General features: G+C 58.3%; 1 protein-coding gene across 4 annotated transcripts; it reads left to right on the top strand.

The window, feature by feature from the left end:
* The first annotated feature begins 306 nt into the window (after positions 1–306).
* SLC29A4 (solute carrier family 29 member 4) lies at positions 307–26,869 on the top strand. Of its 4 annotated transcripts, none has more exons than XM_073886278.1 (11): positions 307–400; positions 15,396–15,578; positions 18,082–18,267; positions 18,475–18,588; positions 18,989–19,117; positions 20,779–20,853; positions 22,258–22,505; positions 23,200–23,341; positions 23,457–23,644; positions 24,583–24,823; positions 25,801–26,869. In XM_073886278.1, exons 2-11 carry the CDS (start codon positions 15,407–15,409, stop codon positions 25,938–25,940), a joined length of 1,635 nt encoding a protein of 544 aa, XP_073742379.1. In that variant the 5' UTR covers positions 307–400; positions 15,396–15,406; the 3' UTR covers positions 25,941–26,869. The 4 variants fall into 4 exon arrangements, with proteins under 4 accessions (XP_073742379.1, XP_025719413.1, XP_073742378.1 ...); XM_025863628.2 differs by lacking the exon at positions 307–400 and adding an exon at positions 11,873–12,030 and having other exon boundaries at positions 18,136–18,267; XM_073886277.1 differs by lacking the exon at positions 307–400 and adding an exon at positions 11,873–12,030.
* Positions 26,870–27,280: the final 411 nt, after the last annotated feature.

Below are 27,280 nucleotides of genomic sequence, written 5' to 3'. Positions count from 1 at the left end.
GGAGGGGCTCCGTCTACACCACAGGGCGTGGGGGTGTGCCGGCGGAGAAGGGAGGCAGGCAGGGAGTCTTCTGGAGTCCTGGCAGCTGTGCAGTCCTCCTCGGCTCTGCAGATGCAGATAATGAGGTCCAGAGAGGGTGAGCTCCCCGCCCTGGGGCACACAGCCTGGGGGCGCCAGGGAGCGGCTCCCCGAGACTGCTCCAGTGTTTTCTCAGCACTTGGGAACAGATGGCTCCAATTCCCACCCACGGAAGCCAAACATTTTCCCTGGTTACCCTGCTAATTTGCTCACAAGCCTCCTCTTGTAAATAGAGAGTACAAAGGCTCCCGTGAGCAGCGTGCCTGACAAGCAAATTCAGCCTCCACTGGAAAGGCCTTAGGCGGAGCACAGCAAGCCCCAGGTAAGGCCCAGGTGTGGCTCAGGTGTGGCCCGCGGCCTCGGCCGACCAGCCCATCGCGAGCAGGGTACCGGCTCGAGGCGCAGACAGGCACCGGGCTCCAGCCCTGGTTCTGCCCCTTCCGCCGAGGCTGGCTGGGGAAGCTTGGGCCAGCCTCTGGGGCTCCCTGCACAGCCTCCTGTCATCTGCGAAATGGGCGTCAGATCAGTAGGACGTGAGACAGCATGTAGGGGCTCTGGGAACGGAGGTGTCTGTGAGAATCTGGTCGCCTTCATCCGGTGACACTGGGCTGGCGTCACTCTGAACCACCCCCACCCCAACCCTCCACCCCCCGCCACGGACAGTAGTCCACTCGCTCAGCCCCTTTCACTTTGGGAGCCCTCCTCCAGGCCCAGCCCTGCCCCGAGACCCAGAGAGCAGCTAACACCTCAAGATTCTCAGCCGTGTGATGCTGGACAAGTGCCTTCAGCTCTCGGGGCCTTATCCCCACCTGAAAATCAGGCTGTCGTTGCAGTAAGGATTCGATGATGCCTGATACCCAGTGAGTGCTCACCAAAGTCAGGGGGGGCTCCCTGGAGGAAGGGATGGTGGCGCGGAGCCTTTGCAGACGAACAGATATTGGTGGGGTAGAGGGGAGTGTGCGCTGACAGGCGGGCCCTCCAGGTAGAGGGATCTCCGTGGGTAACGCTCGGGAAGGAGTCGCCTCCCTGTGGGGGAGGGGAAGCCACCGGAGACTGGGTGTGGCTGGGTGTCAGAGAGGGGGTGCAGGGGCTCGGTGGGTGGGGGAGCCAAAGGTCTGGACCTGGCGGGGAGGGAGGAGTCGGGGCTCCCAGCAGGTCGCAGGACCCTAAGCTACCCCACCCCCCCATCAACGACAGCAGCCATAGTAAAGAGCTCTTCCTGCTCAGAGCTCTGGGAGCCAGGCCAGGCAGCTACTGCCATCCTGGCGGACCTCCAGCGGCAGTGGCAGCGGCGGCCCTGGGAGCCTTTATCCCAGCCTGCTGGCCGGCCTGGGGTGTGCTGAGGGGTGGAGACCCGGTAGGCCACTTGTGGCTTGGGGGCCCCAGTCCCGGAAGCCTGGCCAGGGTGCCACCCCCTTGACCTCCAGGCCTGGGGTGTGGGGGTCCCGGGCGCTGCATAACCCACAGGACAGACGGGTGGCCAGGAGGGACGAGCCTCAGCCTGGCCTTGCTGTGTGACAGGAGCCTCCCCCATCCTAGCTTCCCCTCCCTGAGTCACCGCCGTGAGGATTTGAGCAGAGCCTGGCTCCTAGCTGGTGTCTCTAGGTGTCCACCGCCCCCCCCCCACCAACCCTGTTCCCGCTCAGCACCACAAGGGTGTCTTTGCCCTCTTAGGAGAGAATTATGGGCTTTGCTTCTTTATTTGATTTGCCTTTTTTGCCCAGATGGCTGTGCCTCCTCTTCTCCCGAGTCTGACAGCGGCATCCATGCTTGGAGACGGGCAGTGTGCTGGGCTGACTCTGCAGCCTCGGGGTGACACCAGCCAAGGGCCTTCTCCTCTCTGGGCCCCAGGACCTGGGCAGCTCCAGGGGCCTTTCTGTCCATAGTCAGAAATAGGTTTTGCCGCATGGTCCCCGGGGCCTAAGGTGCCTCGATAATCCCGTGTCCTGGGGCCACTGTGAGCCCGAAATGTGGTGCATATGTGGCTGAGAGCCACCATCCCACCACTCACCTGCCGGCTTCTTCATCTCTAAAAGGGAGCTCAGGGACACCCCGGTCTGTGCGAGAATCAGAGGAGGTGACGTCAGTGAAGGCTGCCCCCTGCACCAGGGGGACACGGAGGAGCGGAGACCCCCGTCCCTCCGCGATCTGCTGAGCCCAGCCCTGCCCGGCGTGTCCGTGGACAGTAGCCCACACAGCCTCCCTCCCTCTGCCCTGGGGAGGCTCCCGCTCCCTCCCCGGCTGTGTCCTGAGCAGGCCCCACACTTTGCTCTCTGTCTGGCTCTTGGCTACAAGTACCAATTGATGGGAAGAGTCTAATGGGCTTTAAGTTAATAAGTTGGGACTAAATTAGGTTTGAGCTCCGTAGGAAGCGGATGGCGTAGCCGCCGTGTCCCGGAACAGCCCCACTGGGGCGGGCATGGGCAGGCGGGGGCACCGCGAGGCGCTCTTTCTTCTTCTTTCTCCTCCAATATTTTATTATGAACATTTTCAACACAAAGAAGATCCGAAAGAATTGTGCAGTGAACGCCCAGACGCGCTGTCTCCATTTGCTCCATTAGCTTTCTAGGACAGCTGTCCATCCCTCTGTCCCCCTCACCAGCCACCAACCCATCTCACTGTTTTTAATGCAATTCCAAGTCAGTAGCAGGCATCAGTAAACTTCACCCCTAAACACGCTCATCATTAGCTAGAGGTCAATATTTGGTTTGGGTTTGGGGCTGTGTGTGTGTGTGTGTGTGTGTGTGTGTTTAGGCAGAATTTACCAACAGTGAGATGCACAAATCTAAAAGGGATACTTGTTGAGTTTTGAGAGATGCACACACTGTGTAAGCCTGAGCTCCACCAAGATACAGAGCGTCGCTATCACCCCAGATGGTCCCCTATGCCCCCTGCGCTTCCCGAGGGGCATCACCATCTTCATTACCTTAGGGCCGTGTTGCCTCGTCTAGAACTTCCTATGAATGGATGTGTGCCCTTTTGTGTCCATGACACCTTTTCACTTGGCACAGTGCTCTTGAGATGCCTCCTAGTTTGGGGGGTATCAGTCGTGTGACCCCTTTTATTGCTAAGAACTACACCCCGTGGACTGGAGGGACCACAGTCTAGGTACTCATCTCCTGCTGACGGATGCCCGGGCTATTGCCAGGTTTTGCTGTAGACACAGCAAAATCTCAAAGGTGCCACTGTCCAGAGTAACAGACATGGCTGAGAAATACTCCAGGTCATGCTCGAAACTCTCAGCCAGGTGGAAAGGCTTCTAAGAATCTTAAAACTTGGACTGTCTCTGCTCAACTAGAGGGCTTCTAAAACTCTTAAGTGCCGTGTCCCATAGCCCCAAACAGAGAGAGGATGTCTCAAACTGATGTGCATGTTCGGCTTTTACCCATTGGAGGGTGTGGTAATGTGATACACAGGAAGCCCACGAGGTTTTCAAAGGAATCATACCTGCCTGGACTGAGCAGAGCTGAGCCAAACCCCTGCTGGTGGGGTCCGAGGCCAGCGAGCTGATCTGTCGCCCATTCACCCTATCAGCCATTCCCTGAGGGTGAGTGTGTGGGAGGAAACAGGTGGGAGAGATCACCTGGCTCAGAACACCTTAGGCTCTGGGTTCTAGCCCTGCAGGCACTGAGGAATCATGGGAGACAGTTAGCAGAAGAAGGACACCTCTTTAGAAAGCTCGCTCTGCCTAGGAAGTAGGTTGGAGGGCAGAGTGGCGAAAGCCAAGAGACCAAAGAGAAGGCCTTGGTAGCCATCCTACTGAAAGACGATTCTTTACAAAAATTTTTGGAGCATCTGAGGCCATTTAGAATAGCACGTGGAACTTGGCAAGTGAGGACAGCAGGTGCCTTGGCCCCTGGCAGTGGCAGCCCCCACTCCTTCAGTCCATGAGGCAGACCCTAGCACGGCCTCTCCGAGCACTGATCTGGCTTTGCCACAGGGCCCAGACGACAGGACATGCATATGCAGTGGGCACCTCCCACACTCCCGCCCACAGCCTGTCACCTGCTCCGCTGATGGGGCCTTAATTGGCTGCATTTTTCATCCTGGCAGACGGCTTTCCTCCAAGGGAGTGTTGCTAACAGGGTCGGGAGGACAGACATCAATTAGCAGAGTACCCGCTGCCATCAGTGAGGCCCAGGTGTCCCTGGCAGCGACAACAGGCCTGGCCCCGAGCCTCGCCCACCCTGGCACCCCCGCAGAGAACCCTTTCATGGCCCTGCACTCACTCCCAACAGAGGCACCTATGCGCAACGGCAAACATACAGGATGCAGGGCCACAAGGTTCAGCATCGACCTACCGGCTAGGGACCTTTCTGGGCCTAGGTCTGCTCACACATAACCTGGGCGAGGACACTAACAGTCCCATGTCATAGGGGAGCTGGGAGATTTATTTGTTTTTTAAGATTTATTTATTTATTCGAGAGAGAGAGAGAGAGAACACACAGTGGGGAAGGGCAGAGGGAGAGAGAGAGAATCTCGAGCAGGCTCCGCCACCGGCATGGAGCCCATTGTGGGGCTCAATGTCACAACCCTGAGATCAGGACCTGAACCGAAATCAAGAGTCAGACGCTTAACGAAATGAGCCACCCAAGCATCACGGCCCCACTTCCTCCTTGACACCAAAGTTTCCTTCCTGCTCTGCAGAGCCCACAGCCTGATAGGCCCCGAGGAAGGCTCCTGACCCAGCCAGCTGAGGGGATGGCCCGCCCCTCAGCCCTGAGACCTCCTCAGATACACCCACCTCTCCTGCCACTGTCGGCCCCTTCGGCCCCCACAATACAGCCCTGAACCCCCCCACACACACACGCACACACAAAACCACAAGCCCCTGCTCAGATCCTTTGGACACTGGGCAACATCAATCACATGCCCAGACTTTGGCCCTAATCTAAACCCCAAAGGTTCTCCAGTTGTTCCAAACCAGGGGTCCTTCACCCCCAGGTCCTCCCATCATTTGGTGCCATGAGGAGTCCGGGTGCAGAGAGCACGGGAACCAGGCAGATGAGGCAGATGAGGTCTCTATCTCGTAAACATGTGTTTCGTTTTCCATGAGAAACACATATGCGGCAAAAAGCATTACAAATTGACCTGGGCTTATAGAAACAGTGGAGAAACAGAGAGGAACATTCAGGAACACTGTTCAAGATTCTGCTACATTTCCTTCTAGTCACTTCTCTATGTGGAGTGAATATTCTCTGTGCATAATTGTGTATCCTGCATGCCCCACTTAAAAAAATGTAAAGTGTAGGGGCACCTGGCTCTGTCAGTTAAGAGTCTGAGACTCTTCATCTCAGCTCAGGTATTGATCTCAGGGTTGTGAGTTCGAGCCTCACGTTGGGCTCTACACATGTTGGCGCTTATTTAACAAAAAAATAAAAAATATAAAATAAATAAAAAATTCAAAGCTTACAAAAGGCTACAGAAGGCTAACTAACTTGAATTTAAATTTAAAAAAAAAAAGGCTACAGTAAAAATAATTGTCCCTTCTCTGACCCCAGCCCCACAGTTTCCTTTCCCCAAGGCAATCACTGTTACCTGCCAACGGCGCATCCTTCCAGAACAACCTGTGTGCAGGCAAGCACACCCATGTATGCTCTCCTTTGTAACACAATGGTTTCATACTGAACACACTGTATTAGGATCTCCAGAGAAACAGAACCAATAAGATCTGTATGTATATGTGTGTGTGTGTGTATATATATAAATCTATAAATATAAACACATGCAAATCCATATATAAATATAAACACATATAAATCCATATGGATATATATGGATTTAGTTTATGGAATTGGCTCACACAATTACGGAGACTGGCAAGTCCAAAATCTGCAGGGTGGGTAAGCATAGTGGAGACCGAGGAAGAGCTGATGCCGTGGCTGAAGTCCAAAGGCTGTCTGCTGGCAGAATTCCCTCTTCTTCAGGGTTGATCAGCTTTCTGTTCTAGTCAGGCCTTCAACTGATTGGGTGGGGCCCACCCACATTATGGCGGGCAATCTGCTTTACTCAAAGTCCTTGGATTTAAAGGTAAACCTCATCCAAAAACATCCTCACAGAAATATCCAAAATAATGTTTGCCCAATATCTGGGTACCATGGCCCAGCCAAGTTGATGCCTAAAATTAGCCATCACACATATTTTTCTGAACCTTGCTTTTTTTTCTTTAACAACAATGTATCTTGCAAACTGCTCTATATCAGTACAAATAGAACTGCATCATTCTTTTTAATGATTGCATAGTATACCATTGTATTGTTATGCATTTAGATTTTTTCTAATCTTCTGGTGTTATAAAAATGCAACAAATATCCCTTGAACATACAGCTTTGAACAGATATGCAAGTATAATGTACAAATTCTTAAAAATAGAATTAATGGAACAAATGATTTCTGCATTCTGATGTGCCAAATTTCCCTTCTATCATAGAGGTTGTCCAAATCTACACTCCCACCCCACTGTGTGGGAGGGCCTCTTGCTTTCACCTTGCTACGACCGACTTCAAACTTTGGTTTTTGCCAATATGCTCAGAGAAAAATAGCTTCTCAATATAGTTTTAATTTGAACTTCTCTTATTAGGTGTAGAGTCGGGAAATTTTTCGTATGTTGAAGCCACTGTGTTTTGGGTTTTGTTTTCTTTTGTAAATTGTCAGCTCATGTACTTTACCCATCTTTTCTATTGGTTGTTTGGTCTTTTCCATTCTGATTTGTAAGTGCTCTTTATATATTGAGGAAGTAATACCCATCCTATGTGTTGTCATATGTGTTGCAAATATTTTCCCCACTTGGACATTTAGCTTTTTCATTTTTTCATAATGGGTTTTTCCATGCACAAGTTTTATGTTTTTAATGAAATGGTCAAACGTGGTAGTGTTTTCATTGATGGCTTCTGAATTTTGCATCTTACATAGAAAGAACATTCTTTCTATAAGATTATCAAAAGCAAAAATCTGGAGTTTTTTCTTGTTGTTTTTGGTGGTGGTGGTAGTTTGGGCTTTAGTTTTGGTATAAGGCATGAGATAGGAATCCAATTTTACTTTATTTTATTTTGTTTTCAGATTGTCACCCTATGGTGCAAACACCACTCACACGATAATCCATCTTTCTCCCACCAATACAACAAGCTACCTTTGACAGTGAGTGCATTTGGATTGACTTCTGGAACTGCCTTCCGTCCCCTTGATTGGTTCATCTCATGAAAGTCCAGCCCACACGGCTGTCAGTACAAGAACTTTGTTTTAGGCTCAGTATCTAGCAAGTTTATCTCGACGCCTTCTTCTTCTTCTTCTTTAGTCTTTTCTGGGCTCATTCTTGCAAATTCATTTCCCCGTATGAATTACAGAATCAGTTTATCTAATTCCAAAGGAAGGACATCTTGCTGTTATTTTTACTACGATGATGTTAGATCAGAGGATTGATTTAGAGAAATGACATTTTGGTCACAATTTTTAGTCTTCCTGGAGAAGAACAGGGCGTGACTTTATGTTTATTTATTTTCTTCTGGGTGCCTGGCAAAGGTTTCTCTTTCTTTCTTTCTTTTTTAAATGTCCTTTTACAAGTTTCTCGTATAGGTATTGGATGTTTCTAATTAAGATTATGCCAGGGATAGGGGACGCCTAGGTGGCTCAGTTGATTAAGCATCCGACTCTATTTTTTTTTTAAAGATTTTATTTATTTATTTCGGATAGAGAGAGCACAAGCCAGGGGACAGAGGCAGAGGGAGAAGCAGGGTCCCCACGGAGCAGGGAGCTAGATACAGAGCCTGATCCCGGGACCCTGGGATCATGACCTGAGCCGAAGGCAGACACCTAACAGACTGAGCACGCCCCTAAGCATCCGGCTCTTGATTTCAGCTCGGGTCATGATCCTGGGTTGTGAGATCAAGCCCCACATAGGGCTCTGTGCTTATCGAAGATTCTCCTTGAGAGTCTCCCTCTCCCTCTGCCCCCCCCACCATGCTCTCTCTCTCTTTCCCTCAAATAAATAAATAAATAAATAAATCTTTTCAAAAATACATTATTCCAGGGATTTTTATCTATTTGGTTGCCAGCGTCAAAGAATCTTTTCGTTCATTTCCTTTTTCTGGTTGTCTCTTGTGCCTCAGGTGGGAGAGCTGTGGAAATCTCTTAAAAGGTTTTCATTTGGGTCACTTGGATCTTCCAGCTCTATAATCCTGTCACCTACAAATAACAATAATTCAACTTCTCTTTTCCGATTTCTAAATGTCTCATTTATTTCTCTTGTTGAGCAATATCAGCTAGGACTCCAAAGTGGTGGAGGGCAAAAGGGCAAATACCAGAGGTGAGAAATCTTGCTTTTCGTGTTTAAAGAGATGTGCCAGGGCGCCTGGGTGGCTCGGTCGGTTAAGCGACTGCCTTCGGCTCAGGTCATGATCCCGGAGTCCTGGGATCGAGTCCAACATCGGGCTCCTGCTTCTCCCTCTGACCCTTTCCCCTCTCATGCTGTTTCTCTCTCTCTCTCTCTCAAATAAATAAATAAAATCTTTAAAAAAAAATAAAATAAAGAGATGTGCCTTTGACTTGCCATCCACATAAAAATGCACTAATTACTATTTTGTTAGGGTTTGTGAATAATTAGGATTACATGTTGTATTTTACCAAATGCCAGCCAAATGTGGGATTTTACCCATTTTAGTGTCCGTATCAATGACCATATGTTTTTTCTTTAACGTGTTCCTATGACACATGATGTCAGTAGCATTCTTACCATCCCTGCGTGTGCCACGTTGTAGAGCCTGCTAATTTCAGTGTGCTCCTGAATTTTGTTCACTGCTATTTCACTGAGGATTTTATACTGCCATTCATAGGTGAGACTGGCCTGTTGTTTTCTTAGAGAAATCTGCCAGGTTGAGAAATCTCTTCTTTCTTTTGTTCCATGCTTTGGAAGAGTAAAGTTGCTCACTTTACTCTTTCGTGGCTCCTTCTTCTTTAAAACTTTGGTAAAATTCTGCAATTCTGTGAACCTGCCCAACCAATCCTGGAGTTTCGAGGAGAGGGGTAATAGATCTTCAGCAGAATCCTCTAGTTCCTGTCTAGTAATTGTTCAATTTAGATTCCTTTCTCTTCTGAGAGCAGGTTGTCTGCTTGTTTGTATTTTCCTAGAATATCATTTTACCCATTTTTTTAAAAAATGTTGTGGCCTAGATGCAAAGTGTCTTTTGTATTCCTTCCCGTTTCCTTTTTCTGTGTCACTAAGCACTTGCACCCTACCGGTTCCATGGTCTGGTGGTCCCTCAGAATCATACATCCCAGGGGTGACTTGGGATTCCTCAGTGTGGTTACACAGAGTTCCACTGGTTTCCCTGGGTTTTTCAAATATAACAATCACGTTGTCTGTCCCCCACCATGATGACTATCCCTTACCCACTCTCCTAGGGTAATTGGGCTATATTTGCAATGCTTGGCTGTTACAATGCACATCTTCGTGTACAAAGCCTTTTCTGTATTTAGATTTATTTCCTTGGGCTAGATTTTCTGAATCAGAGGGTAAGCATGTTTTTTAGGCCAATTTACTTTCCAGAAGGGTTGTTCAAATTTGTACTCCCACAGCAACCGAGGATTAAAAACCGAGGTCGGGTCATGCTTCTTCCTCCAGCTGAACCACTCCGGGGGCTCCCAGCCCTTCCCGCTGCCAACAAGATCCCCCTCAGGCTGGTTTCTGCCCCAACCTCACCTCCCTTCTCCCACCAGAAGGTTCTTCCTCCTCTGTTCCCACTACACTGGGCTTCTTTCTGTTCTTGAATATAATGAGCTTTTTCTGGCTCCCGGACTTTGCCCTGGCTGTTCCCTGTGCCCAAAACACCCTTGCCACAAACTGCCGCACAATGGGCTCCTTTCCGTCACTCCGTTCAGGTGTCACCTTCCCAGAATGGCCCTCCCTGACCACCAGGCAATGATGCCCACCCCATCCCCATGGTCACACACTAGTCCACCATTCTGTCCTGTTGTCTTGCAGGCATTGGATGCTTCCTGAAATGGCTGCTTGTTTATTGCCAGTATCCCCCATTAGACTGAGACCCCATGGGGGCAGAGACCCCGACGTGCCTCCTGTAGGCAGAGCAGTGTCTCACACACACTGGATAATTTTTATTTACACCCAGGAGAGCTTGGCGTGGCTTCCTGCATAGGCCCTTTCAAAGCGCCCGACCCATGGGGAAGCATGAGGCTCATTTACTTTAAGATCAATCACTTTGGGCCCCTGGGTGGCTCAGTCGGTCGAGCGTCTGCCTTCGGCTCAGGTCATGATCTCAGCGTTCTGGGATTGAGTCCTGCATCAGGCTCCCTGCTCAGCGAAGGGTCTGCTTCTCCCTCACCCTCTGCCGCTCCTCTCTGCTTGTGTTCTCTCTCTCTCTCAAATAAATAAATAAAATCTAAAAAAGAAATAAATAAGATCAATCACTTTGATCAGCTGGCCATCTCCCCTGGTCCAAACAGCACAAGACGAAGGGCAGGGGGTGAGTCCCACCCTGAGCGCACATCAGCACCCTTTCACTTGACTTCACTCAACGCAGCGTAATTCAGCACCCAGTTCAGTCCACCCTTCAAACAAATGTTTGGCTTTTACTGTATGCCAGGCACTGCGCTTAGCACTGAGGATCCAGACAGAAATAAAGCAGGGCCTTACTCGCAGGGGGCTGCCAGTCTTTTAGAGGCGACGGGCAAGGTTTTGAGAAAAGGTGCCAACCACAGCTATGGGCTGACCAGCACCTCCAGAGCTTACTGCTGGATGGCAGAGGTGGGTCTCACAGCAACAGGAGGAGCTAATCTGGTGAGAAGTGAGGGGAGGCATCCAGGCATGGACCTGGCGGGTGCTTTGGCAGCCACCTCCTATGATCCCATCCTGGTGGCTCGGGCCTGCATGGGGAGGGGGCTCGCCTGACTCCCACAGACACAGATCCCAGCCCTGGAGGGACCCAGGACATGTCTACTTCTCACCTGGGTCCTGTTACCACCTTGTGGCAGGACCCCTTTCTCTGCATGGACACCCCCCTCCATCGCTGGCTCGTGTCCTGTGCCAGGGCCCCCGTGGGCTCCTCTCTGTATTGTCCCCCAAGCTTCCACACAGTCTCTCTTAAAACCACGTTATAGAAGAGTGGAGGCTCAGACAGAAGTGTGGGAGCTGCGGCCCTCAGCCCTGAAAGAGGCTCCCATCTATTTGGGAGAAAACCGAGGCTCCCAAGCTGGGAGGAGGAGAGACTGGGCAGGGGTGGGGACCGTGCGAGGGAGCGCCACAGAGCTTGGCGTCAACCCCTAGACCTGGCTGGAATCCGCGCACCTCCCGGTCTCCAGCCCACGGACTCCTACTCATCCTTCAAAACTTTGAGTCTGGCCACCCGCGTGACCTGTCGCACCCACTAACCTGGGCACGGCAGACCTGCCCCCTCCGCAGAGGACCCAGGGCGGGAGGAGGGGGGCAGGGGGGTAGTGGGCCTGGGCACCCACGCGGGGAGGTGGACATGGGGGTGGCGGGCTAGATCAGACGCACGTCACCCCGGGGGTGGCCGCGTGCCACCACGCCCCTCCCCGGGGTGTCGGGGGCGATCGACCTCAGCCTCGGCCCCGCCCCCGCCTCTGCCTCTGCGGGCTCCCCGGGATGGGGAGGGCGGGGGCGGGGCTCCGCGCGGGGAGGGGGGGGAGGAGGGGGAGGGGGGGGAGGAAGAGGGGGAGGGCGGTACAGGCAGGCGGGGCTCTGCGCGGGGGACGGGCCGGGGCGGAGCGCGGTGGCCCCCGCCGCGCCCGCCGCTGCTGCTGAGCCCCCCGGACACGCTCGCCTACCCGGGCCCGGCGGACCGCGGAGCCGCGGAGGACGCAGGCTGCGCCGGGTCCGAAGCGCGGAGCGTGGAGCGCGGGTGCCCAGGGGTCCCGGCGCGGGGGCGGCGGGCACAGGCTCGACCGGGCGCGCCGAGGACCCCGGGGCCCGGCCGTGCCGAGGTAAGCGGTCACCGTGGAGGTGGCGGGCGGGGACAGGGACGGGGATGGGCTGGAGCGCAGAGACCTGTCGGAGCCTTTGTCTGCGGCGCGCGCGGCCCCACTCGGCGCCCCCTCCCCCTCCGCGCCGGCTCGGGGCAGCTGAGTCCAGGGACCAGGGCACGTGGCTCTGGGGACCCCGAATCTCCCACCCCACCCCACCCTTGTCCTGGGAAGAGGTCCAGCATCTGGACTGGGCCAGCCCCCCCCCCCCCCATCAGCCCATCTGCAAGCGCAGGACCCAGACCCAGGAGAGTGGCCAGTGGCCTCAGGTCATGCCCAGGTCTGGGAGCCACCTCCCTCCCTAGGCATGCCCAAAGGGTCCTTCCACCTGAAGTTCTTCCCTGGACCCCCTCTGCCCCATCTCACCTCTTCCCGGAGCCAGCTCCCTCCTAGCTCTTGGAACAGCCACTGTAAGAGGCAGGGCCTCTGTGTCCAGGGGTCACCTCGTGGTGGCCTGGGGAGTCTGCCGTTTGCCTAGGGGTACAGGCCTAGGAACCAACTTTGTTGCTGATAGAGCCGGGCAGGCAGAAGGAGCCCGGGGGATGCAGGGTGCTGCCAGCCCTGGGACCCAGAGAAACCGAGGCCAGGGAGGAAGGGGTGGGTCTGGGCTGTGGGAGCCGCCAGCCGGTGCCTGAGGCCAGTGCATTCACCTCTCCAACGGGAACTGCAGGAAGGGGGCGGCCGGGAGCCTTGAAACCCCCTTTTCTGTGGGCAGAACCAGCAGGGAGGGGTTGGGGCAGTGTGTGGGCTTGGCTGTGGAGGAGCAGTAGAGAACTCAGTAGGCCTAGGCACGGGGGGCCAGGGACATCCAAGGGTGTCCAGATGGCTAAGGCTTGTGGCCCACGATGAATGTGAGGCCTGAAGAGGGCCAGCGGCCTGGCTTTGCAAATAGAATTCAGGTTCCTTGTCCCCTCTGGGGGGACACACTGTAGAGGCAGAGCACAGCCCCGAAAGGGAGGGGTCAGCCTGGCCTTGGGAGCACATTCAGAAGCAGCATCCACTCAGTCACAGTTGAAATGGGGGTGCCAAAGGTGCTCGACCCGGCTGGGACTTTAATGCAAGCTGCGTGACCTCTGGCCTCGGCTCTATGTGCAAAGTGGGGGCCCGTGAACCGGGCTTTCAGGATTGCTGGGGTCAGGAGCCCCCTCAGGCCCACAGCAGTGCCCCGAAGCGGCGTCTTGTGTGACTTCTGAGCGCCTCCTGTGCGCAGCCAAGCCTCTGGCCACCCAGCCACCCCCTCCCCCGATTTGTGAAGTACTTTCCCACCCTCCTTGTCCACAACAGAGAGGTAGGGAAACTGAGGCCCAGGTGTGGCCCACTGAGGCAGTGACTGGTGATCTGTTGGCCAAAGACATGAACTGTGTCTTCTCAGCTACTCCCCAGGAGTGGACATCGAGGGGCCCTGGCAGGGTTGGGGGAGCCCGTGCACTCTTGGTTTTTTTTAAACTCATGTGCATGTTCTTAGATTTTAACTAAAGAGGAACGTGAGAGGAGGAGGAATGGGCTGGTGGGCGATCTGAGGCTCCAGGCTGTTGGTGTGGAGTCTGCGGGGTCTGGGGAGGAGCGAGTTGGCCTAGGCCAGGAGAGGTGGAGACGAGCCACCTTATGCACCCCCCAACTCTGCCACCAGTGAGGTCACGCCTAGGGGCCTGGGGCCGCCGCCGCAGGGGAAGCCAGAGCCCCCTGCCCACAGGAGGGCCCTGGAGCAGCACGTGGGGACAGCGGCGGGGCTGGCATTGTGGGTGGTACCTGCCTGCCTCACCGATGAGCCAGAGGGAGCAGTGGGGCCGCCTCCTGGCTCAATGCTGAGCACGTCCGCCTTCCCGGGTGGCACGGCCAGGCGTGGCCAGGGCACTGCATCTTGGGAAGCTTTGCAGAAGACCGGTCAGGGGTTCGGGGTTCGGGCGTCCTCCAGGCCTGGGCTGGAGTGGATTGCAGAGAGGAGCGTTCCATTGTTGGAGACCACTGCTCTGCAGCAGGCTCCTTCCCCAGCCTTCCTATCTGCCCCCAGGGAGGCCGGGAGGGCGGGGCCCGGGGTCTCTGAGCCTCCTCTGTGGGATCCTGCCCAAGGCCACCAAGCAAGGCCATGGTCATTGAAACCAGCTCTGTCCTAAATCCCACTTGGGACCCCCAGCTCCAGATGTGGCAGGAGGCCCAGGCTGGGGGACACTCAGGAAAGGCACTGAGCCTGCAGGGGGGTTACGCCAGCTTCCCAGCCCCCAGACAGAGCACCCCCGACCCTGTTCTCCATGCTTGTGGGAGGGGACCGGGGCGGCCTCGAAGCAGGACGGCTCCGGGCTCCAATGCTCCAGTAAAAACTCTGTGCAGAGTAGGAAAGGTGAATACACGGGGCCAGCAGGAGGTGCTCGGTAACAGCGCATCAGGTCTGGAGGCTGGGAGCGGGTAAACTGAGGCAGGAGAGCGGGAGGAAATGAGACAAAGCATGAGCAGGCAGAGGTGGAGGGGTGGTGACAGGCTGGCCACAGAGACGACTGGAGTAGTCCTGGGCACATGGGATCCCTCGGGAAGTGGGCCTTCTCCTGGCCTCTTCCGTGGGCTCCTGCATAAGCTCATGATGGGTGGATCTAGGTGCCATGCTCAGTGCCCGATGCTCTAGTGTCCTGCCTGTGTCTCAGATTCTCCTTGAGGAGCTGCAATGAGATAAATGAATAAAAATCATTAGAAAAACAAATTGATGGGGCGCCTGACTGGCTCATTTGCTGGAACGTGCGATCTCAGGGTTGTGAGCTCGAGCCCCCCCGCTGGGCGTACAGATTACTTTTTAAAAAATAGAATCTTAAAAAAAAAGGAAAGAAAAAAGAAAAATGGATAACCCTTTCAGGGAAAAAAACAAGACTCCCCCATCCCCACCCCACAGTGGGGGTGTCTCTCCATCACGGACAAATTAGCTTCTTCCTTTCTTTTAAAGGTAAAGGTAGTAGGTTTGAATTGAAGCAAGAGAAACTGAGGCAAGACCAAAGGAAGGACTTCCTGGCCCGGAAGGTGGTGGGCCCCAGAATGGAGGGCCGCAGTGCTTCAGAGTGTCCCACGGGCCTGGGTTTGGGTTGGGACGGCCCCCCTTACTGTCAGTGAGACGGGGGGTGGGGGGTGGCACCCTCTAGGTTTGCGTGGCCTCCACAGCAGTAAAGTGAGCGAGTCCAGGCGCCTCCTTCCAGAGGGAAATGGTGCGTGGGACCCTGAGCACAGCGCGAGCGCACACACCGTCCCATAAAGTCAGTTGCAAAGCCCCCGGGGCCGTGGCGGTGGCCAGCCCCCCCCCCCCCCCCCCGCGCTCCCTCAGCCCGCCCCCTCTCCTCTCTCCGCAGCACGGGCTACCATGGGCTCCGTGGGCAGCCAGCGCCTCAAGGAGCCCAGCGCGGCGGGCACGCCAGACAGCAGCGTGGTGATGAGCTTCAGCTTCGACGGCTGCCGGCCCGAGGAGGAGGCGGTGGGGACGGCTCAGGGCCAGGGCAGCGTGGCCGGGGGCGTCCCGGGTTTCACGGACTCTGGTGAGTCGGGGGGGGGGCAGGACCTAGGTGCGTGTCTGGCACCGAGCAGGGATGGGCCGTGGGAACCCTCGGGGAGCCTTGGGTGGTCCCCGAGTGCGGGGCGCTGCGTCCGTCAGGAGGGATCTGCCGTGGGGACGATCGAGCTGCTGTCTCAGGGACCTCACGCGGATGCCATGTGTCCGGGGCGGGTCACGGAGCCTCATCTGGTCCACCGGGCAGGTGGGAGGGCGCACGGGGAATCATGCGCTGCCCCGCACAGCTTCCGTCTGGAGGTGACCTGTTGTCGCTTTGGTCACCTTCGCTGGCCTCCCTTCAGTGGAGATGGGCAAGTCCCTGAAGGGAGGACCGATGTGAGGTGCGAAGATTTGATTTTTGTCCTGGCTGTGTGACCTTGGACAAGGGCCTAAACCTCTCTAAGCCTCGATCCCCTCACCTCGAGGAAATGGCCAGTTGCCTCTGCGGCCAGACTTGCTGGGTAGAGGGCTGCGTGCGCGGCTGACGCTGGACAGGTTTGGGTTCAGCCCCATCCCTCTGCCAGCCTGGGGACCTTGGGCAAGTTACCATTGTCTGGGCTTTGGTTATGTCCTCTGTGAAAAGGGAACGGTCCAGGAGCCACACTCGATGTGGCTGCAGCGAAAGCCCCAAAACATGGCTTAGGGCTATCCCTGCGCTCAGGAGGCCCCCTGTGATAGCTCATTTTGGGGTGGCTGTGGTTTATGCTAGCACCGCCCCAGGCTCAGAAGTAGGGAGGCTTATTCTCTGGTTCCGCCCCCTGTCTCTGCACGTGGGAAGCAGAAGTCCTGCTGGCCAAGCCCTGCAGTGGGTTGCTCCCCCATGCCTAGGCAGCGCCAGCTCTGGGCCCATCCCCAAGGTGCCAGGCATCCCCTGGCCAGGCGTGGCACGAGATAGCATGTGGCCCTGGCAGCCGTGGCCATAGAAGTGGATGGTAGAAGTGGTTTTAACTATAGTGGCCTTGGTGATGGTGGCTGGTCACTCAGGGTTCAGCCAAGAAACAGAGCCCAGTAGAAGATAACATAGACAGATGGTAGACAGTGTTGTTGATATGATGCAGGTGTAGATATATATATATACACGCATATGGATTTATTTCAGAACATAAGCAACTACAGCGGAGCCTGGCTAAGGTGGTCTGAAGTCCATAAGGAAGTCTGAAGTCCTGCGCTGTTTCGGGTCTCAGCTCTGGGAAGACCTAAATGTCTTGCCTGATTAGGTCAGGCCCACCCAGGGCAATTTCCTTTGATTAACTTAGAGGCCACCGAGGAGGAACTTTAATCCACAAAATTCCTTCCCAGCAGCAGCTCAGTCAGTGTCTGATTGAACAACAACGGGTTAGTTCAGCCTGCCAAGTGGACCCGTAAAACTGACCCATCACAGTCCACCCCTCGCCCGGCTTGGCTCCCAAACACAGCTCCATAACCACACTTAATCTCCAAATAAAGACACTGACAGAGTCATGCCGCTGCCTGGCACAACACAGCTAAGCGCAGTACAACCAAAAACACGCTGATGCCTTCCCCGGAAGATGCAAAGCCTGGCGTACCTCGGTTGCTCCTGTCCTCCGACAGCCCCTGATTTAAACCCTGAGATTTAACACAGACGCATCCTCTGTTAGACGGTGAGGTGATAAAGTGGACAAAACCCAAGCTTTGTGTTAATACACATACACAAACATATTCCTATCGAGGTAAAGGATAAGTACCCACAAAAACGGGCCTTCCTCGGGTCTGAAGGGGTCACCTGGCCGTGGCTGGTGTTTATAACTACCTTTCTCCGCTGCCCAGTCCTCGCCTTTTGCCCTCAGCTACTCAGCTGGTCATGCTGCTTTGCCCGGTGGAGTGACCCAAACCTTCATTTCTAAAGGTGAAAATCGGACCGTTTCCGTTTTCCGTTGACTTCAGCCCCAGGGAGTGGAAGTCGTAGGAGATGCCGTGAGGAGCCTCTTGCATTGCAGGCATGGTCCTGTTCTGTCCCATCCCTGCCATGCCCCTGGTAGTCAGGAGAACCGCCCCAGCCGGGATGGCCACGCTCTTCTCGGCCTGTTGATTCAGGAGGAGCCCAACGTGGCCAGTGGCCGTCTTGCTTCCTGGTCAACGGGACGGTCGTGTGTCCGGGTAGAAGCGTTTCTCCCTTGGGAACCTGGACCCTCCCTCTTGGGCCAGCAGCCGCGTTGCTGGCGGGTCTCTGAAGGTCGTAGGGGCTGGTCCCACGTCCACGTGCACGCTCCCTGGCCACAGGAGTGCTGACAGGGGGAGCTCATGGGCAGCCTCCCCGGGGTTTCGCCTCGGCTGAGTCTTCCAACGGCCCTTCCGCGGTTCCGTGAAGCCAGCTGCCCTCTGGCCGTGATGGCGATGGCCGTGGGTGGTGGCCATGACAGCTCTGGCCGTGAAGGGGGGTGGTGGCCGCGATGCCGGTGGATAGCGTGGCAGTGACCGCGGTGGTTATGGGGATGGCAGTGCTACGCTAGACTCTGGTCCTGGCACAGTGGCCGTGGCTTCGAGGGGTCTGTCCCTTTCTCACCTGCTGCCTCTGGGCTCAGCGGTCGAGGAGCCGGTGCCCGATGACCGCTACCACGCCATCTACTTTGCGATGCTGCTGGCCGGCGTGGGCTTCCTGCTCCCGTACAACAGCTTCATCACCGACGTGGACTATCTGCACCACAAGTACCCAGGTGTGTCCCCCGCGGCCGTGCCACCGCCACAGGCTGGCCGCCACCCTCCCGAAACTCCGCTCGGGGAGCCCCTGTTATGCGCAGCCTCGCTCAGCTGCCGGTCGCCGAGGGTCAGCCGCTTTGGGGCGGGGCGAGGAAGCAGCACCTGGCGGGGGTGGGTGCGGAGAAGGGGCCCCCCCTGAGCGCCTGCTGCCGGCCCCCCCGCAGGGACCTCCATCGTGTTCGACATGAGCCTCACCTACATCCTGGTGGCGCTGGTGGCTGTGCTCCTGAACAACGCGCTGGTGGAGAGACTGAGCCTGCACACGAGGATCACCGCGGGTATGCTGCCCGCACACCTGGCCTGCCACTCACCTCCCCAGCCTCCCGACGCCTCATTCTCCCCATGTGTAGGGTGGGCACACCTCCTAGGAACGTTACAGGGTTCCGTGTGCGAAAATAGGGTCAAGGCTTTTGTGCACCCCCACATTGTGTCCTGGGGCCCCGTCTGCTCCCTGTCCCTTTCCTCTTCATGACAACATCCAGTTTCAAGGCCCAGCTCAAATGGTGCCTCCTCCAGGAAGCCTTCCAGGCACTTCCAAAGTGTCCCCGGCCCTCCCAGTATTAAGAAGAAAGGCAAACAGAGAGGGCACCTCTGACCGGGCTCTACAGGAAGGGTGGGATGAGGGGAGCCCCCGGCCCACTGCTCACTGCCCACCTCTCTGCCTCGCCCCCCCCCCAGGCTACCTCTTGGCCTTGGGCCCTCTCCTCTTTATCAGCATCTGTGACGTCTGGCTACAGCTCTTCTCTCGTGACCAGGCTTACGCCATCAACCTGGCCGCTGTAGGCACTGTGGCCTTAGGCTGCACAGGTAGGAACCTGAGCCGGAGTGCGGGCGGGGCTGGGGGGCGGTGGCGCCGAGCCTCTGAGTGAGTACCCAGTGCGGGCCGTCCCACCGCAGTCCCGCCGCCCGCTGGGGGCGCCCCACACGGGGTGACGAGGGCTCGGTGCCAGGCCGTAGCCACCTGCGCGCCCCCCACGCACGCTCGCACACCGTGAGTGCACAACCCCAGGGCCTCCTGCGTCCCCTGGCACATCCTACGCAAAAACGTGCCCGCGCACCGCACCTGCACACCACCCGCACGCACACACCGCACATCCACAGGGCCCGTGCACACTGAGCACACACTGTGCACACGTCCGCACACACACTGCATGCCGTGTGGGCGCTGAGGAGCGCCGTGGTTGTCCCAGGCATAAACTGCGCTTCAGGAACCATCCTGCCCACGGCACCGTGTTTCTCTTGGGCCGTGGCTTTCTAAGTTATCTTTTTAACTTTTTATTTTGAAACTATTTCCAACCTATGGAAAGCTTACAGGACTAGCGCAAGGAACTCCCATAGACCCTTCACGTCGGCTCGCCGATGGCTGACATTTTGTCACATAGGCTTTCTCTCTGTCCCCCGTAGAGATATGTGTACGTTTTGGCCCTGAATACGTGTAAATATAAAATAGTCTGTGTTTTCACCTTAAACCATTTGGGTTCGAGGGTGTATTTTCTAGAAGGCAGGACGTTTCTTCTATCGCCGTGATGCGGCTGCCCAAGTCAGGAAGTGTAACACCGCACAGCGCTGTTCTCTGTGACCCGTGTGCACACTTCACCAGTCACCTCAATAACGTCCTTTATAGCGTTGTGTTCCTGACCCAGGATCCGATCCTGGGTCACGCCCTGCGTCCGATGTCACATCTTTAATCCCCTTTAGTCCCGCGTGGTCCTCAGCTTTCCTCTTCCGTGGCAGCGACGTTTGGAAAGGACCAGGCCAGTTGCTTTGTACTTTTTCACACTCTTTTTTGAGCGGAAAGAAAAACATGGCACGCCATGAGCCAGTGAACGCATTTGCGTGAACGTGTGTGTTGATCCGTGAAATCAGGGCTCTGGGAAATAGTGTCGTCAGGTCTGTTTTGTTCTGTTCTATTTTGTTAAAAAGCAAATGCCAGGAAGGAGCAGGAGACCCTAGTTTTCCTAGTGTGACTGCCCCGGGGTGTCCGTGTAGGCCACAGATTCGCTAACCTGCAGGGTCTGAGCCCGGGCATCTCTCCCCCGCCCTGGATCCTGCTGAATTTCTGCCCATGTTGGTTAGGATGAGAGCAGGGAGGCTCTGGTAACCAGGGGCCCGGAAATCTCAGTGGCTTCATAGAACTGAAGCCACTATTTCTGGCTCTCGATGCGTGTCCAACACAAGGCCGGAGGCGATGCTCCACACTGTCACTGGGAGCCAGGCCGCAGCGGTCCCCGTCTGTCACACGGGACCCTTTCGGTCACTGCCGCTGGGAAACCCCAGAAGTCCACAGGAGCTTCTGTCCACCTCGGCCAGAAGTATGCATGTTGTTTCTGCTCATATTTCATTGGCCAGAACTAGTCACAGAGCCTGGCCCCTGGCACATGCTGTTTGGTGGGCAGGGTGGGTGGACCCAATCCCTCCGCCAGGTGATGGTGGCATCTCACGGTTACTCCTCTGTCTCTCCCCCCAAGTGCAGCAATCCAGCTTCTATGGGTACACGGGGATGCTGCCCAAGAGATACACCCAGGGCGTGATGACCGGGGAGAGTGAGTATCTGCAGCCCCCCAGGAGGAACCCCCAGCGAGGGGTCACGCACTGGGCTGGGGACGGTGACCGCCGTGTCCCCCCACCTGGCGGGTGGGGGGCAGGGACTCCAGGCGGGAAGGGAACGGCTGTGATGTGTGCACATTTGTACAAGGGTGCAGACCTTTGTGATATGAGAAGCGGGGGTCTAGAGCGACTTGGAGTGCTCGTGCGGCTATGCACTTTGTGAGTCTGCGTGTGTGTGTGCGTGGGCGTGAGCCTGTGTTCAGAGCCCCAGACCCACGCGCTAACCTCTGCCCTGCACCCCCACTTGGCTTCTCAGACTCACTTTCCCAAACCCACCTGTTCTGTCCACCTGCCCCTGCTCAGCGAATGGCACCCCCAAACCTGAAACTTACCCAGCACCCTGCGACTTGCCCTCCAGGCTGATCCCTGCACTCCAGCCCAGGTCCAGGTAGCCAGCTCCCCTCTGGCCCTGCTGCCCCCGCCCACATATCAGGTCCCCTTTGAAGCACCTTCCTCCAGATGTTCTGTCTTCCTTCCATGCCTGGATGGGCCGGGGTCCACAGTGTGGTCCAGGCAGGAAGCTGGGCCCAGGGCTTTTCTTCAGGATATTCTGCTCCTCTACCATGTGGGGAGGTGGCCAGATGTCCCCAGGGCTCCAAGCCTTAGGTCTGTGGGGTTTGGTCCCAGGAAGGCCCGGGGCCAGGTGGTTGGCTTCTGTGTGTTTCGTCAGGAGGTGAGGGAGGCGGCTGAGTGGTGCTGATTTGGGGTGGCTTTAGGCAGCCAGGAGCCCCACACCCACAGTGGCCATGGCCCGCCTCTGCCAGTCGCTGCCCAGGGGCTCATGGTCACACCCCACACCCACATCCTGTCTGACATGACCCCACCGCCCTCCCTCGTGATCTCGAGACCACACCCACACCTCCTGTCAGCTCCCGGCTCCTGGACAGCCCCTGCCTGCCCCCCCATCCTGCGCATTTTTGGCATTTTTCTGTGACTTGTTTGCAGTTCCCCCACCGAGCTGTGGGAAGGCAGGGCCTGTGTCCTCTCTGTTCCCACTGTGTCCCCAGGGCGGGATGGCGCGAGGCACACAGCAGGTGCTGTATAAATGCTCCGTGGGTGTGTGTATGAGCAGACAGCAGTGCCTGGGAAAGGCACATTCTGAGCAGGCACATTCTGTGAACAGCTCCCTGCCTGTATGGGGTTCGGGCTTGGGCTGGGGCAGACCAGGCCTGGGTCGGGGCAGGTGCGGGGCTGGGGGGGGGGCGGGGCGGGGCAGGGGCGGGGCTGGGGGGGCAGGCCGGGCCGGGGGCGGGGCAGGGGCGGGACCGGGGCGGGGAAGGGCTGGGGGCGCTGAGTGGGGGCTGGGGCCCAGGCCCAGCACGGCACCCGACCCACTCCAGGCACGGCGGGCGTGATGGTGTCCCTGAGCCGCATCCTCACCAAGCTGCTGCTGCCGGACGAGCGGGCCAGCACGCTCATCTTCTTCCTGGTGTCCGCGGGCCTGGAGCTGCTCTGCTTCCTGCTGCACCTGCTGGTGCGGCGCAGCCGTTTCGTGCTCTCCCACACCGCGCGGCCCCGAGACAGCCGTCCGGGCTGCAGAGCCGGCTACCGCGTGCACCACGACGTCGCCGCGGGGGACATCCACTTTGTGAGTCTGCCGCGCGCTGCCACTGCCAGGTCCCGGCCAGGCTCCTCCGGCCGTGGCCTCCGTCACGCCGTGGTCTGGGGCTCCTTCCCGCGGGTCCCCCTCTCATCTGTGGACCCAGGCTCTTCCCTCCGCGTGTGTGGCTTGAGGCCCTGCAGGCCGGCCAGAGCCATCCTGGGGGCGGGGCGCCCTCTGGTGGCAGCAGGGCTGCACAGCCCCGGAGGGACAGCGTGGCGGGTGGGGCGGCCCCTGGAGCCTGAGGGATGACCCCGGGGGGCCGGGCGGGAGGAGCCCCCTGCGCCCCTTGGTGTCCTCAGCAGCGAAGTCCTCGCAGACAGGACCCAGAGAGTCTCCCGGGCTCTGCTGGGGAAACCCTGCCGTGAGCCCGAGGCGCGGAGAGGGGCCGCCCAGTGACATGCCGTGTCACAGTGCTGGGACAAGGCCCGCAGTGGGGACGGGGCTCCTCAGTGGTCAGGGAGGTTCCTCGAGAAGCGGCCTCTGGGTGGAAACCTGACCCCTGTGGACGGGAGATGAGAAGGTCCACAGGAAGGGCATTGGGGTCCAGGGAAAAGCAAGCGCAAAGGCTCCAGGGCTGGAGGGAGCTGTGTTTGGGGGGCCGCGGGGGGATAGGAGGGCGGGCCGGGAGCCTGGAGGGCCCCTCCCCACCCACACCCGACCGGCCCCGTCCTCCCTCCAGGAGCACCAAGGCCCAGGCCTGGCCAACGGCGGGTCCCCGAAGGACAGCCCAGCCCACGAGGTGACCGGCGGCGGCGGGGGCGCCTACACGCGCTTTGACGTGCCTCAGCCTAGAGTGACGCGGAGCTGGCCCTCCTTCAGAGGTGGGGGTGGGGGATGCGGCAGGCAGGGCGGTCCTCTGGGCATTGCCGGTGGCGCCCCCTGCCCCAGGGGGCCCATGCAGGCGCTGACCCCTGACCCCTGGCCCTCCGCCCACAGCCCTGCTGCTGCACCGCTATGCTGTGGCCCGCGCCATCTGGGCCGACATGCTCTCCATCGCCGTGACCTACTTCATCACGCTGTGCCTGTTCCCGGGTCTCGAGTCCGAGGTCCGCCACTGCGTCCTGGGCGAGTGGCTGCCCATCCTCATCATGGCCGTGTTCAACCTCTCCGACTTCGTGGGCAAGGCAGGCCTGCAGCCCCTCCCCGGCCCCTTGGGGAGGAGAGGGCACCGCGGGGGCGGGGGGGGGCCTTCAGGAGCCCTGGGGAGGGGCTTGGGGAGGGGCAGGCCCTGAGCTGAGGACACCAAGTGGGGAGGGGGGGCAGCCGAGCCACGGCGCCATCCCAGACCACGTGTGTCCCCCACACCCCCGCGGGCGGCCCCAGCGACCCCGCAGGGCAGGGCAGTCCCAACTGTCGGCCGTTCCCACAGGGCCGGCGCCAGCACCCTCCTTGTGTCTGCTCCGTAGCTAACGGGTCCGTGGGGCAGGTCTCCACAGACAGCACAAGAAGTACTCCCAGGGAGCAGGCACCTCAAAGGGGCCAGAAGAACGTGGGCAGAGGGCCCTGAGCTACGAGCGCAGGGTTAGGGGGTCCCGGCTGGAGTAAGATCAAGGCTGCCATCTCTGGGGCAGGCCTGACATGGGCCTTCTTCAGATGAACGGAGAACGGGAGGCTCAGAGAGGGAAAGCTCTTTGCCCGAGGTCACACAGCAGAGCCGTCTGAGAAACAAGTCTGGTTCACGAGGGAGCAAGGCTTAATTAGTGGGCCCGACTCCTACCTTAGTCCTGCTACTTCTGGCTTCCAGAACTGTGGCAGGTGGACCTGACCCTCGCGCCTCCGAGGGCCTCATTTCTCAAGCAGGGTCAGGAGCCCATCCCGGGAGGGTGCGGTGAGGATTGAGCGGGGGAGGGGGGTCCCGTGCCGTGTTTAGATGGACGCCAGGCACGCAGCAAAGGACCGTGTGTTGCTGTCACAGGGATTTGGTGGATTTACTGGTCAAGGTCGACAAAGGACAGGGACACACCCGGAGCTGGGAGCATCTGGGGACAGGGGGCTGCAGTAGAGACTGGAGGGGCGGTGGGCTTGGGAGAGACGGGGAGCCAACGTGCCCGGCTCCCCCCAGATCCTGGCGGCTCTGCCCGTGGACTGGCGGGGCACCCACCTGCTGGCCTGCTCCTGCCTGCGCGTGGTCTTCATTCCCCTCTTCATCTTGTGCGTCTACCCCAGCGGCACGCCCGCCCTGCGCCACCCGGCCTGGCCCTGCGTCTTCTCTCTGCTCATGGGCATCAGCAACGGCTACTTTGGCAGCGTGCCCATGATCCTGGCGGCGGGCAAAGTGAGCCCCAAGCAACGTGAGCTGGCAGGTAAGGCCCAGCACCCTGCTGCCCGGCAGGGAAGTCGAGGCCCACAAAAACCGCGGCCACGTAGCCAACAGGTGCGTCTGGGTTGCAGAGTCAGGTCAGCCTCAGGGAGCTCATAGGGGCGGGACATTCATCAGTCCCTTATTCCTTCATGCATCCCACAACTGCTTGGTGAGCCCCGACTGCGTGCCAGGCCCTGTTCTAGGCACCAGGGACATGGGGCCATGATCCCTGCGCTTGTGGGGTCGTGTAATGCGTTGAGTGGTGGTAAGTATGACAGAGAAAAACCAAGCAGACAAATGGGATGGGGTCGTTGAGATGGGGAGTTTGAAATGTAAACGGGACAGTCTGGGAAGGCCTCCCTGAGGAGGTGACTTCTGAGCAGAGACCTAGAGGAAGTGGTGAGGGAGCCAGCCACAGGGCAATGCAAGGGAATAGCCCTCATGAAAGCCCAGGGCAGAGCCCGCGGTGGGGGGCGGGGGGGTTCCAGGGTAGGGGTGGGAGGCCCGAGCAGGGGCAGGACCCGAATGTTTGTTTGATGGTAGAGCCCACAGGGCCGGCGGGTGGATTGAGAGACCAGGTGTGAGACAGGGATCGAGGGCCAAGAAGGAGTCCCCGGGTTAGGGCTGTCCCAAAATCACCGTGCACTGAGATGGGGGGGGTGGGGGATGGGGCGCTGGAGTGTGTTCTGGGCACAAGAGAAGCCCTTAGACGTCCCGGATTGTCCATGACAAGGAAGCACGTGGAGATGGGGGGCAGGAGACAGGGAAGCAGGCAAGGCCTGGGGCACCCCATGAGTTCACCCCGGGCGTGATGGTCCCTGGATGGCCGCCTCCCCGGGGGCTGGCCGTGGTCACTGCTCCATGCCCAAGGAGCCACGGCTGGGACTCCGGCCCGGTGTCAAGGCCACCGGGGTGATCCTCTGAGCGCCCCCTGCCGCCCTGCCCTGCCCACTGCCTCAGGTCCAGTGTCGCCCACAGGGAACACCATGACCGTGTCCTACATGACGGGGCTGACGCTGGGCTCCGCCGTGGCCTACTGCACCTACAGCCTCACCCGGGACGCCCCCAGCAGCTGTTTCCACACGTCCACCAACTCCTCCTTCCCCACTGGCCTCTGAACCAGGCCCGGCACCCCCCTGCTGCCTGAGGCCCGAGGCCCCGCCCCCCGCCCCTGCCTGCAGTGCCTGTGGGGCCCCGGCTGCCTCCCGGTGCCAGTCAAGCCCCCCCCGTCACTCTGGCCCCAGGGTTCTGCTGAGCCGTCGGCCACCTGGGGCCGCCCAGCACTGTGCTCCCCGTTCCGTCCCGCGCCTGCCCTTCACCCCCTGTGTGCGGTGGCCCCCGGGGTCACAGCCCTCCCCGGCCAGGAGAGCGGACCACCCCCACCCGTGGCCCCCGACCCCAGCCCTCCTCCACCAGGGAGCGCTCCTCCACCACGGAGCCCTTCTCCACCACGGAGCCCTCTTCACGGACATAAGTGGTCCTCAAGGAGGGAGCCTCTCCCCGCCCCCGGTTCCTAAACCCTGATTCTCCCAAACAAAATGCCATGAAGGAACAGTAGCCCGGGGTCTGAATGGCCTCAGACCATGGTCTACGACCATAGCTTCGGCGCCGGCCTGGGAGCCCCCACCCCACACCGAGACCCCGCCAAGTACCCGGGCACCCACCTGACACCACAGGCCTGGGGGTCTGCACCTGCCCGGGGACCCCTGTCCACGTCTCTGGCTCCTCCGTCTGTGATACCACAAGGGGCACACCCTGGCTGAAGTCACTGCTTGACTGAGACCTTGATCCTCATCCAGTGAGGCCCAAGGAGGGACGTGAGTCCCTGTGAGGAGGGAGAGGTGCGGGGTCCCTCCCCAGCCGGGACCCTCGAACTGAGGGGATTCTGCAGCATCTTGCCAAAGACAGGCTTTTCCAGGGGGAGGACAGCGTGCCCTGCCAGACCCATGGCACACCCGTGACCACCCCGCCCCTCTGTGTCCTGCCCCCCCCCCCCGGTCTGTCCACTAACTGTACCGCACTGGCCATTAAAAGATGAAGGCAGAGAACTGCCCAGCTGCTGCCTCCAAGTAGCGTCTCTGCGGGTTGGGGCTGCCCCCGGCACCTTGCTCACTGGTGGTGGGGGAAGGGGTCCTGGCAGGGCGGGGCCGCCCACATGGCCGGGACCTCAGTCTTTCATCTGTAAAGTGGCCTCAAGTTCCTAGGGGGTGGGCAAGGGTGAACCAGTCCAGTAGCGGGAGGTTCTCCGCGAACCTGGTAGGGGGCGAACTGGGCGTGGGGGCTGGAAGCATGGGGCGGGGGGCTGTGAAAGGCACCTTGGTGCTCCTCTGGCCCTCAGGTCAGGGCAAAGGGCTGCATCCCATCCACTTGGACGGGGAGAAAGACAAAGAGGGGAGGGAGCTTGCCCCCTGCCCGCAGGGACGGAGACAGGACCTGAGGCCGAGGGTTCTGGGTTTCG

Source organism: Callorhinus ursinus, unplaced genomic scaffold (genome assembly GCF_003265705.2).
Source record: "Callorhinus ursinus isolate GAN/ISIS: 27379988/994484 unplaced genomic scaffold, GSC_fseal_2.0 scaffold70, whole genome shotgun sequence".
NCBI classification, from domain to species: domain Eukaryota; kingdom Metazoa; phylum Chordata; class Mammalia; order Carnivora; family Otariidae; genus Callorhinus; species Callorhinus ursinus.
Note: the sequence above shows the minus strand (reverse complement) of the source record. Positions and strands in the feature narration are given on the sequence as shown.